The sequence below is a fragment of the Achroia grisella genome, unplaced genomic scaffold (assembly GCF_030625045.1).
Source record: "Achroia grisella isolate CSIRO2021 unplaced genomic scaffold, CSIRO_AGI_Agris_v1 utg902, whole genome shotgun sequence".
NCBI classification, from domain to species: Eukaryota; Metazoa; Arthropoda; class Insecta; order Lepidoptera; family Pyralidae; genus Achroia; species Achroia grisella.
The window spans coordinates 1551687-1568946 of record NW_026713060.1 but is presented as its reverse complement, the minus strand read 5'-3'; the positions used below and the strand labels follow the sequence as shown (position 1 = coordinate 1568946).

Sequence of the window (17260 nt, the reverse complement as noted above, 5' to 3'; positions counted from 1 at the left end):
TCTATTAGGTACTAAATATCAGTGTTGGGAAATGAAACTGAACCATTCTTGCATCATATCATGAATTCTGTAATAAAAAGTCGTTACTGTATTAAAATGTAATAGTGATGATGACTAATACATTTATGTTTTATTTGTGTTATGCCATTTTTAAATGTTTCTTCGAATGTTTTCTTTACGTGAGCCTGAAATAATAACGTGTCATATCTAAAACTATTCTAAAATATCAAGCAGATTACGAAACTACAAACGCTCGAACAAAGTCGTCCTTTATTAAGAGAGGAGTTCCTTTTATCTTCTAGTTTGGAATCCTATAAAGATAACATAAGTTCAGTAGAGCATAGTTTTTTAACTACACTACTTTAATAACTGTCTAAATAACAAAGAATAAATACCTAAGAAGGTAGTACCTACAATGTTTGAGAATTCAACCATTATGACAATAACATTAACAATATATTGTTGTGAGATGTATACATATAACTATAAATATTAAACAGTACCGCGTTTTACAACTAAGGAATTAGTTGCGGTCCTATATTTCATAACTAGAACAAAGAAAATATGCGTCACAGTTATGTCACGAACAATACTTAGTATTCAAGGTTTTAGACTGATATTCCATAGCATCAGGGTTTTATAGATACAGTAATTCTATTTATTATATACAGATATGTAATAACTATTTATGTAGAACAGAAACATTTCAATATATGTGTATATGACGTCATTCTTTTCAAATATATTGATACTATTTCGTTTATTGTGTACTGTGTATATAGTATTGCATATACATTGTGTATGTATACAAAAAAATGTCCCAAACCTTACAAAAGGTGTTACTATCAAAATTTTCTATAATAACTAGTAAAACTCTAAGAAATTTTGTTCTTAGTAGGCAACTACTATCAACTTTTCACACTAGTCAGATTTTCTTTACGCATGTTTGTTTTAGAAGTACACTTAAAAAATGACAATATGTGATGAAAAGTAGATTTTCACAAAAAAAAAAGACTTATCCTTAGTTCATCCGTACTAATAATGCGAGGCAGTATAAGATATTTAAAATTTTGCAAACCACAAGTCTCTGAATAGAAATAGAATGAATACTAAAGAATACCTACATCATTATTTCATCGCACGCACAGACCTTTTAAACATTTCTATCACTTGTTTAGTACACATACCAAATACCCTGATAAGCTTGGGATTAGATGGTACTATGTAAATTTTCGTAAGTTATCATTTATTTGTTATTTGCCATTCTGGTGATTATACAATTAACAATTTATCTAAATCCTCTTTTAAAATATTACTACATATATATACGATACATAAATACATTAAATTAAATCTCTAGAAAATTAACACAGCGTTATCTAGTCCCATGGTAAGGAAAGCTTGTGTTATGGGTACTAGACAAATGATACTAACAATCATACTCAAGAATACAAATATTTCCACCGTACAAAGAATCGAACCCGAGACCATCGACAGTAAAGCGGTGAGCTCAATCGCTAGACCACCGAGGCTGTCAACGTCAACATTGAATGAAAATATCGAGGTCTAATAGTTTAAAGTTCGACTCCAAAAGGAGTACCAAATGATAGTTCGATAAATTATTAGCAAAATCGTTACAGTAATTGCATTTTTTTATTGCCCATCTCAAATGGAAACCGCAAAGGTTGTATACATAATTAGATATGATGTTCGCCCACACAATACACAAATTATTGACATGTAATTTATTTGTAATATCCGAGGTACCTGTCAAAAGTTGTTATATAAGCTTTGAGGTTTTATAGATAGATGTAGTTACAATTGTAACCTATATTGTAAACTGAGTAAGGGTGTATCTGATATGTATTGACAGAATTCCGTATCTGTATTAAAAGTTCTTAATTTTTTTAATTTTATTTCTTATAAATATTAATCGTAATTGTTCAGACGGCTTCGGTAGTCTAGCGGTTTAGCACACCGATTTACTTCCGATGATGGTGTATTCGTTTTTTCGCACGGTACAAACATTTGTATTCATAAATATGTTTATTTGGGTGTTTTCTATGTACATATATTATGTATGTATTTACGAAAAATATATATTTATTTCTATCAGTTGCCTAGTAGTATAATCTCTGCCTAATTTGGGACTTTGGCGCTTTGTGAATTTTCCAGGGGGTATTATTATATTATCATGACTAATCATACCGTACCAATAAGATGATTCAGAATTCCGAAACAAAAAGGTGTAATCTTCTTTTTTACAGGAGATCTTCCTTCCTTCGCATTGAAGTGTTTGTTTTGGAAATTAAAGTATATTTTTATTAATTATATAAATTGTAATAAAAATATGGAGAGTTAACGTGCAAAATTTATAATACTAATAATTGAGGAACACCATTGTATAGGTTCATCTAAAATGGCGTCTTTATTTATACACTACAGAACCCTGAAATTGTTGCGCCAAATGATTAGTTAAATTACTATAACTGTTTCGGTGATTAACTGTTGGAACCAGTTTTATTCAACTTGGCAAAAACATCAAAGATATCTATTTGGGTACAACTCCATCATTAGCTATGTTTAATTGTATAACAGCGGTTTGTTTGTTCCCCTATAATAAGATATTGTTAAAATAATTGTTACCCAACTATATAAGAAAAGAGAGTAATGTTTTTCAGGAGTATTTTGTTATGTAACTGGAACGGCACACAGGATGGCGGGCCATGTAATGGTAAACGGTAATCACCGTCTATTTTTTTATACCTACGGTGACAATCAAGTATAGGGTCCATTTGATAGTAAAAACCAATATACAAGAAGAGCACTACGTTATCAATTGACATTCGTGAATGATACCATACTTTACCATTTCAGAGGACTTAGATGCATCTTATCCTGTAATTTGTAGGTTTATGATTTCATCCGTTTTTTATGCAATGTGTGGCTTACTTGGTGTATTTTAAAATATAGCAAATTCACCGTTTATTTATATAGATCTAATACATACAAGAGTATAATGTTCTATACCAAACTTATAATATAATTGTTGCCAGTTTATTGCAGTATTATTTTAAAGACCAACATGCCAGACACATCGTCCTTAACTAGAGTTTATTTTAATTTAGTTGAGAAAATATAAGGGATACTAATAACTATAGTTTTATACGCTTAAAAAATAGAAATTAAAAAAATATTAAAACGTAATGGAATGTAATACCTATATGTTTTGAGTTAGATAATTAGTTAAGATTAAAGTAGATGCTCAAACCAAAAATTCTTTACAGTATTTATACCTAAATAGAAAATTCGTAAACACCTGAAACAAATTATATGTACCTATGTACTACATGTACAAAGGTACATATATTTGTTATATATTGTATATATACAATGTACCTACCTATCGCTCACGTGCTCATATCAGAAAAATAGGAAGTTACTAAACCTCATTAGCGAGTTGTGTTGATAAGAATTATGCGACCAACAAAAACTTACAATATTTATAGAAATAAAAATTTATATTATATTAAGGAAATAGGTATGCAATGAACAAATATTACAACGTTACATTCCGGGTAATTAATCATCGACGAAATTAAGTTACTGTTGCTCGTTAAAAATACAACAATATATAAACAATTTTAATAACTTATATTAAAGGTGTTTATGTATTTTTGTATGATGACTATTAAGTTTATTTAAAAAATATGTATGAAGAGAAATAATTGTGTAACTTCCTTCCTTAGCACAGTTTTTTTCTGTATATTGATATCTCACTATTAATTTGTAGGTAAATAATATACTTATTAGTGCGTACAATAATATTGTCTAACTCAGCAGTGTTGTAGTGTATTGAAAAAATATTCTTTATTGTAGTTCCAATATGTATGGTCATTAATAATAATTTATAAATAAAAACATAATTAAAATGTTACACAAAAATATGGCTATGAAGACATTCGTTTTATGATTTCTTTCAAAGATCAAGAAAGTAAGGTAAGAAGTCAACTGACTATTTCTCTAATAGAGAATCTATTAACTACTTACCTTACTGTATAGGAAGGGACGGAAGTCACTTTTAGAGACTACAGCATGGGGTTTCTCAAAAAGTATATATGTAAAGGTTTTTAAATGTCATCAATGCACACGTACACCCCTGGTGTTTCAGGCGTCCATATGCTGCGGTAACTATTTACCATCAGATGGGCCGTAGACATAATTCACCTTTCGTGATATAAAAAAAAACAATAGGAAATGTATGGGATTAAAACTTGTGTAATTAAATAAATTTATAAATAAATGTGTAAACAAATATGTACTTAACTATATACAATACATTAATCTGTTCATTCATTTATTCGTCAGTGCCATATTTTTACATAATAATTATTCCAATGATGTTATTTATTAGTAATTAATATTATTGTATTGATGACCACATAGAAGTAAATAATTGGAATATACAATAGATTACCTGCTGTCATTATTATTGATTAAATATGAACATTAGTTATCGACAGGTTACTTCGCTGTTTACAGTACAGACAGATGAGTTTCGAAGTTCCTTTATAATATGTTTGATTAAAATTATTATAACATCACAATAAAAAAGATATACATACACATGCGGACTTACCTAAATAGATTCAGTATCATAGTGTTACTATTCTACATCTAGTTACTATGGAATTGGATTTCAGGAAATCATTTTTCAAACAGTGTCTCCAAAATTATCCGAGACCCAAATATAAGCTACTATGTTCAACCCCAAATCTAGATTACTTGAATCCTGAGTAAATAAAAAATAAGAGATTTCCACTTAATTATCCAAATTTTAATAATCTGTCTTTTTTATCTAGAAAATTAATAAAGAGTCAGATTTTACCTTTAAATGTGAATGATTAAAATTTGCCTGTTCCTTTTGCTCATATTTATTAAAAATAAATTTTGAAATGATATATATATATATATATAAATATATATGTATAAAATTAAGATTGGTCCGTATATCATTTTTTACTGTTCTGTGTCAAGTTTGTTTTAAGTCAGTTGTAATGATTTGTTACTACTTTATGCTATAAATTAGTAGCAGTGAATGTGCGTAAATTATTTGCTTTCTGGCCAACGCCTGTTATACCATATTAATTACAGTACAAAGACCAGTATAAAGGTGTGTCCGTTCAATTTCTTTAATGGACTTTAGCGGATGGGTGTGAAATAAAGGTTATTAAGTTATGTTACATTTGATAAATGTTACCCAATGTCGTAATAAATTATAAATATTCAAACATGGTTGATATTTTGAATCTAAACATTGACAAATAGGTCACGGGCATACGTACCTAATAGTATTAGATGCAGAAGATTAGGTCATTTAATTTTTTAACGAAAATACCCACAAGCTTTTAAATTCTTTGTTACTTATTTGCAATTTCGCAAAATGACAACATTGAAACATAAACGCATTATAAATACGTGAAACGTACAAGAAAAAAATATATGAATGTTGATTATTAAACACACTTAATTGTGCTTAATACAAACAAATTATTCGGTAAAAATACCTTTAAATGACAACGTAATAGGTATTGTCTACGTGTACGTATATATATGTATGTTACAAAAATTCGTTTTGAAAATAGAATATTTCAGATATAAATGTAAATTTTATTCTATTCTAAGTCCTTGCTTATTTGTCTACATCTACATATATATACACACGTTTATAAAATTCAGACAATTTTGGATATTTTTCTCCTCTATCGGATAGTATAATACATTAAATAGATTTGTCTAGATTATACTCTGTACCTTCCATTATAATATTGCGTATCTCGTCGTACATTCAATGTGCTCAAACTGACAGTATACTATTTGTCAAGTCGACAAGTCGCTCTTACACTGGCTACATTACAAATGTCGGCTAACCTTATTCCACAAATAATTTAATGATCGTTGTAAAATATACTATCTGCTTTTAAACATGGTAAATATATGTAAGTACCTACCGACTTTGAAACTACATACTTTAATATACTAATCAGTAGCTGCAAATTAAATAGCATTTTTTTTATCGAATACGTCTGTATGCTTGAGAAAATGAAGCTAAAGTTGTGTAGCGAATGTGATAAAACGCATAGAGGTGACTATATAATTACCACATGTGTTGTTTATTATTATATGCAAATATCTGTATAATGCCAATTGGATTCCTACTACCGGACTGTAAAATTACATGAAATTACATTGAGAACTGCAAACTTTTCATTCACTTCAAGATTTAAAATATTCATGAACAATTAAAAAGCAAAGACGGACCTAACATACTCACTATCGTGATCCTAAACTCTTTAATAAGCAAAGAGAAAAAATACATATTTATGGATAAAAACATACTGTAACATTTGCGTATACCGGACTGAATAAAAAATATCGTACAAGAACCAATGTAGAGATGCATATGTAATCTTTTTACCCAAGATTATAATCATGCTACTAAGACCTATACTCATGCTGGTATCTTACCAGGAACCCTGGGTATGCCCGAGGCGACTACTGGGCCATCCACTATCCTTGGATAAACTTCGCTTAATATATTGACACTCGAATCTCCAGGGTTACTTAGGAATCTCGCGTAACACAAGTAAGAATGAACTGTAAATAAAAATGTAATATAGTAATGTAGTAAATAATAACTGAGTCATAGTCCTCCGGAAGAGCAATACATAAGGGCTATATGATAATATATTATAATATAACGCTTTTCATGTATGTAGGTTACTATTTGGGGCTGCAGCTTGCGATTACAGTTAAAAAAAATAAGCTTTACTAAATAATTGTAGCCACATTACAAAGTTAACCTCTTTTCCTTCATCTGTTTTTGTTACTAAAGACTATACCCACCGGAAATCACATTATACTCCATATATATATAAATTCATACTTTAAACCATGAATTTTTATTAATATAGGATTAACAAAGTAAATAGATATGTAGCTTCGAAATTCGAATTATAATTTATCAATTTATTTGTACGTATCATCATATCATTACATAAAGTTACAATGATACATATGCAACGAATTCTGTACGCTTATCTAATCGTTTCTTTTACAGTCTAATTCGCTACAGTCGACCAGTAGTCAGTTATGACTTGATTACTGACAAGCGTGGCAGTCACTCAACCACACAGATTATGTCGTTTGGCTTGTAAATAGTGTATTGTTGAAGATGACATGCACTATTATGTGGCATACAAAAATAAATAGTTGTCAACTTTAGTGACGAAATTGGAATAAAATTGGATAGATTAAACATTTGTTCATCAAGACTAGACAAAGTCACGAAAAACTGATTGCATTTTGTGATGGACAGTTTATGACCATTTTAATTATGTTTTGTTGTCTGCAATAAATATGTCTACTAATATTGTAAAGCTAAATAATTTGTCTGGTTTATTTAGTTAAACGCATTAAACTCAGATGAAATCTAATAGTTAGGTTGAATAGAAAAAATATTTTAGTACGTATGTATATAAATAATAAACTAACCAATAATTCATTTCATCGAAAAAAGCTATATAGTCTAAATAACACGATGTTATGACCAATGAAGAGAAAAACGAGGAAAATGTGAGAGAAAAGCATTCGAAATTGCTCAGGTCGACAAGTCTTGTAGGCAATAAAGCCTGTATTGTAAATGAGAGTGCACGTTCCATGTTATCCACATCATATTGAAGTTATTTGCCGGTTTATATAATAGCTTAGAAAAAACCCAGTCGCCCTCTGACTGAAAATAACTAATTGCTTTACTACCCTGACTTTGTATCTCAACGATAATTTCTGAGTAACTCTCCGATAGTTGTAAATATCTAAATAAAACAAAATAAATTAATCCGAGAGACAGCTGTAACCTTACACGCTCTCATAATGGCCATTTAAATATTTTCCGCAAATTGCAGGCGTGGTCGCACTGTAAATATACAACAACCGTTTACAAATGCCTGTCACTATCCCATCTGGAATTATAATCGTGAAATTATTATATTACATTAATAACAATTGTAACAATTTTGATGATATTACTATTTATCGAACAGCCGATTGGCCACGCAAGTGCTTTCTGTTTTGATAATAAACTTTAGTAGATGACATAAAAAAAGATTAAAGTATTTATTACGTAGACTAATTAAAGCAACCTGGTATTCTTAATCTAATCGCATTAGGACGTCAATTTTTAGATAAATTAAGTATGACAGTACTATGTACTTTAAATACTACGATAGAATTAAGTACCTGTACGAACATTTATAGCAATGCAACCCTAAATACTTTTTTTTATCTTTTCATTTCAACAATCTTTATGAATTATTTCAAAAAGTATGTGTATTTATTGCTCTGTCTATAACCTGTAACTAGTACTTAGTAACTCATGCTCAATCAGTCGTGCGTCAGTTCGAATTATAAAAAAAACAATATTAATTAATATATCCTTTTTCAAGCGTCTATCTTTAGTTAAAAGAACTTCACAATACTCTCCAATAGAGTAAATTAATTACTAACATATTTTTATTGTTATCAATATGTAAGGTGATATGGTTGATTTAGTTTTACTTTTATAATGTAACTGTAAACAAGTGTAAACATGTTAGAATAGACTAACAGTAGTAATTTGTCTTGTGTTTAATTCAAAATATTGTAATCTTATCGAAGCATGTTTACTTACTCCAACGTCCTTTATACCAATCAGATGAATTTATACTATATAAGTTTAGATTAGTATCTACTGTATCAAATATAATATATTCATAGTAAATAAATTAAACTAGAAATTACTATTACATAAAATAGTTATCACGTGTCGTCAAATCAAATAATATTGATAAACAATAAATAATTGATATTATTATATTAAATAAGTCCATTAAATTATCAACCTTTATTACCTACCTATGTACTATGGGTAATAATAATTGTTTGATAAATATAAATCTAAAGGGAAGATTAGATTTGAATTATCTGTCCGTTTATTTACTAATACTATATAAGCAAAAATGTGTCTGTCTATCTAATTGCCACGTTTTCGAGACTACAATTTAATTTACTTTATATATTCACAATTGTCATATATATATATATATATATATAAATGTAGTATGTAATATACGTATAGTATTATATAAAGTTATGACAAAGTGGCATTAGTCCATGGACATTAGTAATTACATTTTTCCCATAGTTCTGAGAATAATAGCCGCTTGGTAACGACATTTAGATTAATATATAATTACAAACAAATTGAATTATTTTAAATACCTATTTCTAATACAATAATACGTTAAAGTAGGGCAGTCGCATACTAAAATAATTAGTAACATTATACTAAAATTAATTAAGTTTAAAATATTGCAATCAGTAGAGGTATTTTAAAACTTCAATAACAAAATTAAGCGAGTTTTAGTCGTTCGAAATTGAAATTATCATTAGTATTATATGATCAAAATATATTATTGCTAGCCAGTATTATATGTGACACTTTGAAATTAGAATTTGGAGTTTTGCAGCAAAAGAATAAAAGTTTAACTAAATTCGGATATTTATGTTATTTGTTAGTTGTCGACAATTTCACATACAGACTTTGATCACCCGTGTTTCCTATTGACGTGGAAATAATAGTAAAATAATTCTTCATAAGTAAATCTGATTATGTTCGTTTCTACAGCATTGATTTAGTTGAATAATCTAATATCAACATGTTTGTTAGGTACATATTGCTTATAAGACAAAACATCCTAAACGAGAAAGAAAACAAAAATTCTACTTTATCAAGAATACACATATAGTATGTAGTAATGTGACCCTCTGTACTGATTACACGATTATTTTATTATAATCTAAAGGTGTACCATATCATTAAGATAAAATAAATTTAAAAATATGTAATGATAATCAATTAACACAATTATAGGCATAAATAGATAGTAGATAGTAATTTAATTAAATTATTAGTTTATAAACTATTATGATAGTTATTTATATATAGATGATGGTTACTGCAATGCATGTAACTTTGGACTCTCTTGGTAAATATCTTACATATAATAACATAGCACTATCTCGTTCCAACATAGGCAAAACTCCATGCACTAAACTCAGAAACTGATCATCATTTTTTAATACATATTACATAATATATAGAAAACAACCAGAATAATAGAAAAAAATCAGGAATCAGGAATACAATGTTTGTACCGAGCGAGGAATCAAGCACGTGATCATTAGAAGTAAAGCAGTGTGCTAAACCACTAGACCTACAGGGAAGTCAATGTATGTAAACTTCATTCAATAAAAGTGTTGTTATATTCAAAAACAGAAGAGTCGCAATGGGTCTGCATTTCTTGTAAATGTTATGTAGGTACATTCTGATATCTTCGCTAATTCAACAATATCTTGATTATTTGTTTTGTTATCAATAGGATTTAGACTTCCTTGTCTATCTTTCCAGTTTCAGAGGTTTATAATTCGAAGGTTAATTTTTTTTTATTTTACCTTTTTAAATAATATTACCATAATAAATATCCCAGTTATATAAAATGTTACACATGTTACCTCTGAAGTTATTTCTATGTGAATCAATTTTATTGTCTTTTTTTAAAGAAAAGAAGGACCACCTTTGTGGTTCCGTGTCGATTGTGGTGTGGTGTTGTTATAATTATTATTATATTAATAAGTACCAATATCTTTTTGACTTATCCCTAACAATATGATTGTAGTCTTTTTTACGTGGTATGAACAAGGTATTAATTTAGAAACAAAATCAATCTACTTATTACGTACGTTACATATCGCGTGGTCACTGAATCAATTATCACTGTATGCAGGTTATTGATTGCATTTCAAGAGTATATACAACAGGCCATATGTTTGCTTTGATGAAGCACTTTTAAAAGTGAATTTTTATAATAGTGTCACTGCGCTCAGAACATAGATGTAATATGCTATATATAATTATAAAGCTCTTAAAGAATTGGTAATTATGGGAACTACAATAATATTATAACATAATGTGTCTGCCATGATGGATTAACTAATCTTCATACTCATCCTATCATCTTTTACTAGTCTGTCATCTGTTTCTCGTCAGCTTATACCGTTGGCGCAGGTAGGTGCATTATGTCATTATCGTTCACTAAACAATAATATACCCACATAATCATATCATACTAGTTAATCTAATAACAAACCCAGAGACTCTTATTTTTTTATATAAAAAAGTATTCATAAATAAAAAAGTTTGTATTATATTAAGCAGAACTACTGACCAGTATCCATATCCACCTAAGGTTTTTAAACCGCTACACCAATATAAGTACTAAAATATATTTTTTTTTATTAGCAAATAAGCTTAGGTAAAATTATTATTACATGCAAGTATTTAATTAAAATATTTGTGAGTAACTGCATCAATAGTTACAATAATTACTATGTTTACCAGCATATTGTTTACGTGTAATATTAATTAACTCCGATCTAATTGAATATTAAATATTTTAATCAAGTTATTGCCAACATTTACATAGGTATTTACTATATATATATATACCTACTAGTATTAATAAACGTTTAAAGTTGTAACGATGGTTTTTAGATGTGTAACTCTGGACAATTCACACAGTGACATCCAGTCTCAGCTTAATCAATATAACTAATGTTGAACTATTATAAGGATATATTTAATTACTTTTTTCTTAATATACTAAAAAATATACCCAGACTGAATACAAACAATCAAACTTATGAATACAAATCTTTACCGGCGAGGAATCAAGTTTGCGACCATCGTAAATTATGCTGTGTGATATACCGCTAGATATAAAGTCCAGTACATTGTAGATACATAATACTTTTTATATGAATACACGCACGCAATGTCACGAGATGCAGCCAGTAATTAATTAATTATTAAAAGGTTTTATTTCCTTGTAAAGTTATGCCATTTATTTGTTTGAGCAATAGAAGAAAAACTAAGGAACAACATAAGTACTACTGTACATATTATATCAATATAACATAAAGTAATGGTTCTATTGTGTTTTTAGGTTTTTATTTTACGCTCGACATTTGAATTTATACAAAGTCTACCACGGTAAATAAATATTGGAATTGAGTGTCCAAAAGTCGATTGTGAATTGATTGATCGATTCGGACTATTGTTACACTATAGATAGAGATACGAGAGATAGAGAGCTCATGAGTCATATCAATGTTCAACATGAGGTTGCTAGAAAAGACCATTGTCCATTTTAAAGATCGTTTACCCGAAATACAATACTAATTAATTTCACTATACAGTATATAAAAATATATCATCACGACCATTATCTCAGATAAGATATTTAGAGACATTATTATTTATAGACATCTTGCCGAACTTTTTATGAGTATATTTGATCAAGCGTGGAAAGGAGCGAATCTACAGCCGCGCCGTTTCCCGGATTATTTATGTTTTTATGTGGGTAATTGTTTCTATGATCGGAGTTTAATCATCTTTTATTAATCATATTTCATGTAATCATTTTCTTAAATATCACGAATTTGTTAAATATAACAATCATGGTTAAACCTTACCATCACTAAGTATAGGACCTATCTTTACTCTATATCGGTGTTTCCCAATTAGAGTTACGCGTATCCCCAGGGGTACGTGAAGTTGCGTCGAGGGGTAGGTACGGCTATCAGTAAAACAAACATACACACACTTACAAACTTTCACATTTATAATATTAGTGTAATTGCTACAATTAGGGGTACGCACGGTTTGAGGTCTTTTTTGAAGTGGTACGCAGCAAAAACTATTTGGGAACCACTGCTCTTCATAAAGACTGATTATGGGTTAATAGAATTTCCATATCATGTACTAATTTATTAGTGCTCTACGTACTGCTTACGATGCCTTAGTGATGAATAGGTGTATGTTCTTATTTTTTTATTAATATCTTTTTTTGATTAATATTAATAAGGATTAATATCCCTATGTTCAAGTACCTAAGATCGCCTTTTCGTTGTTAAAAATCACGCGCGTATGTTTCTTTTTTGTAGATTTTGTAGAATAGACTTATATGTACTTAACTATAATTTTCTTATTATAGATGCTACTATAGTAATGTATCATTTTTAATGTTCATGTTATATAACAATAACTTTGTTGACTCAAGTTACTTAGTTGTTAATTAGATGGATGGGTTTAATGATTTGATTAAGTGTAATAAATTATACTTTATGTTCATGATGTATTACACCTACTACCATATATAGATATAATTAAGTAGATAATAGACAGTTTAAATGTTACATCTAGTTACTTTATACATAAAGAATTAGGTATAATTGATGTATATTTCAGATTTTAATTTCAGAATCCAGACTGATATAATTTTATGAAGATTGTTTATGAATTAAGAAATATTTTTTATTAGATATTTTTAACTTACATCGTAATTATTGTTTGTTACATAAAATTTGTCAGTTTCATAAAAATATAAAAATCCACGACTTATGCAAGTGTAAATTACAATTGAGATTAGATTAAAAATATTTTATTTAGTATACAGGTAAAATATTTTTTTTATCTAATCTTAATTATAATTTACTAATGATTAAAATACCCACCTAATTGATTTTTTATCTCTTTCACACATACATAAACGAACATTGCTTTAAATTAGATTAAATAAAGGTCTGATAACTTATCTAATTTGTTTTTTTTTAATTCACCTAATTAGAATATTTACAATATGTGATAATGTAATGTACATTGTTACGTAAAAGGTACAATTATAAATAATAAATTCTAGTCAGCATTTAAAATGTAAAAATAAAACAGAACTCATTCACAACGAAAACTGAAAAACTATCAATTATTCTTAGGGAAAGTAGAATTCGTTAAGAAAAACTTTTTGTTAAATCTCATATATAGTAGAGATAGACTAAAGAACACGTACCACGCAGATTAACAAAAGAGTATTGGTATAGTAAATATAAAAATATTTAATTATTTCTATAAAAACAAAATCATAAAAAAATATAATTTAATGATGATTATTTTACCACAATTACATGTAATAATTGTATATTTATTAACAAATTTAATTATTGCTGAGATTATATTAGCTAACGAAAAAAGTACATAACTGACCTGTATTCTTTGATGCCATAATGTATTCTTCTTATACACAGCAAAAGAACAGAATATACAGTAAATGACCACTCCGACACGGACTCGCGGTATCGTCTCGTAGGCTCTCGCTACGCTGAGTGCTACGAGCTCTGAACGCAAGTTATTTATAAACTTAATAATATAATTTTATCAACTAATGCACTGAAATTCATGCCAATTCGACTTTTTCGCGGCGCGTCCGAACCGCGCTATGTGCAAACTCAAAGTGATATTGTTCCCGTCGATTTTTGCAGGCAGGGTTCATGATAACGCGGTGTGACTGAATACGTATAAATCATTAATCTGTTGACGTTTATTGTTGCATCGAATTAGAAGCGGACATGTTTCGAAATTGTTTCTTTTTTAAGGGTAATAATGGAATAGTATAGCCGCCTGCATTAACGGTATACGCCGCCGGGACACAATGGAGGTTGGTAGGATAAGTAAAAATTTGGTTGAATTAGATCGGTATTTGACCAGGATAGTTTCCAGGGTGATCGGGTAGAGATCAACTATTAAAGGCAGTGTACGTGTCAATAAATATAGTTATTTGTAGGGATAATGTTTACATATATCCCTCACGCGATAACCACCTGTTGTAAGTAACAGTTGACCTCGTATATTCGTACTTATATGGATGTATAATTGTTTTTTCAGATCGTGTTTTGCAATTATTATTATTTTTTAATACATAAATAATGATTTATAAAATGTATATAAAAAATACCACGAAATTATTTAAATTATAAATATCTTGGATTATTTATTATCCCTTGTATTAAGTAACTAAATTAAAAAAAATCCATAATAAAAGCAATGGCTTCATCATAGGTTTCCTAGGGTAACTAGCTAATCAGTTATGTGAATATAATAAGATAATTACGCGAATATATTTTTTGTGTCTTTCCGATATTCGTCTTTCCGTTAGTCTCTGTTACAATCCTGATTATATATTACTGATCAACTAGAGATGGTGGCGGATATATGCTACATATATACAATTATTACAAGCGCACACATATTTCTATCTGCTTTCTTAGTGTTTTAATTCCTTTTTATTTCTTAATGTTTACTACCATCAAAACACTTTTGATAGACAAACGTATAACAGACTTCGACAGGTGACTAGAATGCTTGTAAGACCGAAGGTGCAAAATAGATCATACACAGATGAAATAGATACATTACACAGAAGTTTATATTAATTGTTTTTTTACCACAGTAGTGGTAATCTATCATATAACCCATTAGATGGTAAGCGGTTATCGTATCCTATGGACGTCAAACACGAGGTGTGTTACGTGGATATTGCCGACCCTTGAAATTCTTTACTTCGCCTTGCCAATGAAGATGTATTCAAGTTCAATATGCCATTGCACTTACCTTAATTAACTTTATATCTAATGTTCTGTTCTAATATTAAATCAACAAAAATCATTGCTTGTAAATATTACCTAAAACATAGATAAGATAGTAGTAATGGTAGTACCAACAGTCTAACAGTAGCAGGCACCTTATCATTTATTTATATGCATATAGTTTTTGTTATTTCAGTAGAGACTGGACCAAATTAGTGATTCCTAGAAAGTTCTCTGACCTCTTCGTCTTGATGCGCCAATAAGAACCTATGCAGTAAAAACGTCAGGTAATAACCATAATTATTTTCGAAAAAATAGGTAGAGATACTTTTTGCGCGGTTTAATTCGGATTTCCCAACTATTTTGGGAAAATCATCATTACAACGGTCGGCGCTTTTAAGTAGGTAAATATACCTATATTAAAAATAATGGAACAGGTTTATACGAGTAAACATGCATCATGTGATAAATTGATTTTATATATGACGTACCTCACAAATTATGGTTTAGATGCATTTAAGAATATATCATAAAAAACTTCCGTAGAGTAAATATTTTTGAGTTGAATTGACTCACTATATCAGTGTTATAGTTTGTTATTTATCCATGTTCATAATAGGATCCTTACTTATATATCAAGAACGAATATACCTCTCATTTTTCGATGACATCTTAATAATCAATAAGTTTTAATTTTTAAATATATTCAGTACAATTGGAAATCCTATCTTCTGTTTAAGATTTTTACATATTTTTTTGTAATTAGTTATACTATTGTCGTTGTATTGTAGTTGTTGTTGTATAATGATAGTGTAATATCACACATGAGTCTATTAGTTTCAGGTTGTATATTTAATCTAACTGCATTGTATATGTAATATGTTAAATTAAAAAAACACTTCACTTGGTAAATAAACTATATTATATTTACTATGGAAAGTATTTTTTTATCTAGTAATAACTATAGATATAGTCTTAGTTCTGGAATTCTGAGTTGAATGTTCTATTGTCACAGGACGGAGGTTATGTTATGTCAGCATACTCTATAATTACTAAGCATCCGTTCATCAGAAACGCATAAAAAACAAGCTGCTTACACAGACATTTGTGCAAATTCTACCTCAATAAATGTGAATGTAATAAATATAAGTCTATTGTTACACTAAACCTAAACGCAGGTATTCAAAAACTTATCAACCTGTCTTATTGATGAATTATTATCTTAAACGTTTAATAATCATGCTTTATCTATAAAACAATTTGACCATAAAACTACTATTACCTACATATTTTGTGCTTTCAAATTCAAATACCTATCTACGAGTACAACAATGTCATGGTATGACTTTTATCTATAAAATTGTATGCAAATGAATCATAAAAAATGTAATTAAGTCTGTAATCATTGTTATTACAGATATTATTTTTTTATTACCTAATAATATTAAGTGATGGCAGTTAATTACTATAAATTATATTTAATTTATTATACGAAGACATGTCTAGGTGCACTTATATAATCAAATAATGTAAGTATATAATAATAGTATAAGACAAGTCGTTTATTTATTTATTATCAGATGAAGTTCATTAATTGCCATTAAAATTGACTCAGTTTAGTTTTAAATGTCTCTATAAAAACATTCAATTTTAAAAGAAACTTATTTCTTGCACTCTCTAACAA

At 28.6% G+C, this 17260-nt stretch overlaps 1 protein-coding gene across 3 annotated transcripts in view; it reads right to left on the bottom strand.

Annotated features, from left to right (window-relative positions):
• LOC131853443 (aquaporin AQPAe.a-like) overlaps nt 1-14451 on the bottom strand; it is a 76685-nt gene extending 62234 nt beyond the window's left edge. Inside the window, exons 1-2 of one of the 3 annotated variants that reach the window (XM_059204330.1) lie at nt 14198-14451; nt 6529-6657 (exon numbers count right to left, since the gene is read on the bottom strand). In XM_059204330.1, coding sequence (XP_059060313.1) covers nt 6529-6657; nt 14198-14216 — 148 coding nt within the window. In that variant the 5' untranslated portion in view covers nt 14217-14451. The remainder of the gene's footprint in view (nt 1-6528; nt 6658-14197) is intronic. The other 2 variants (XM_059204331.1, XM_059204333.1) reach the window with 2 other exon arrangements.
• Between the last annotated feature and the right edge of the window lie 2809 nt (nt 14452-17260).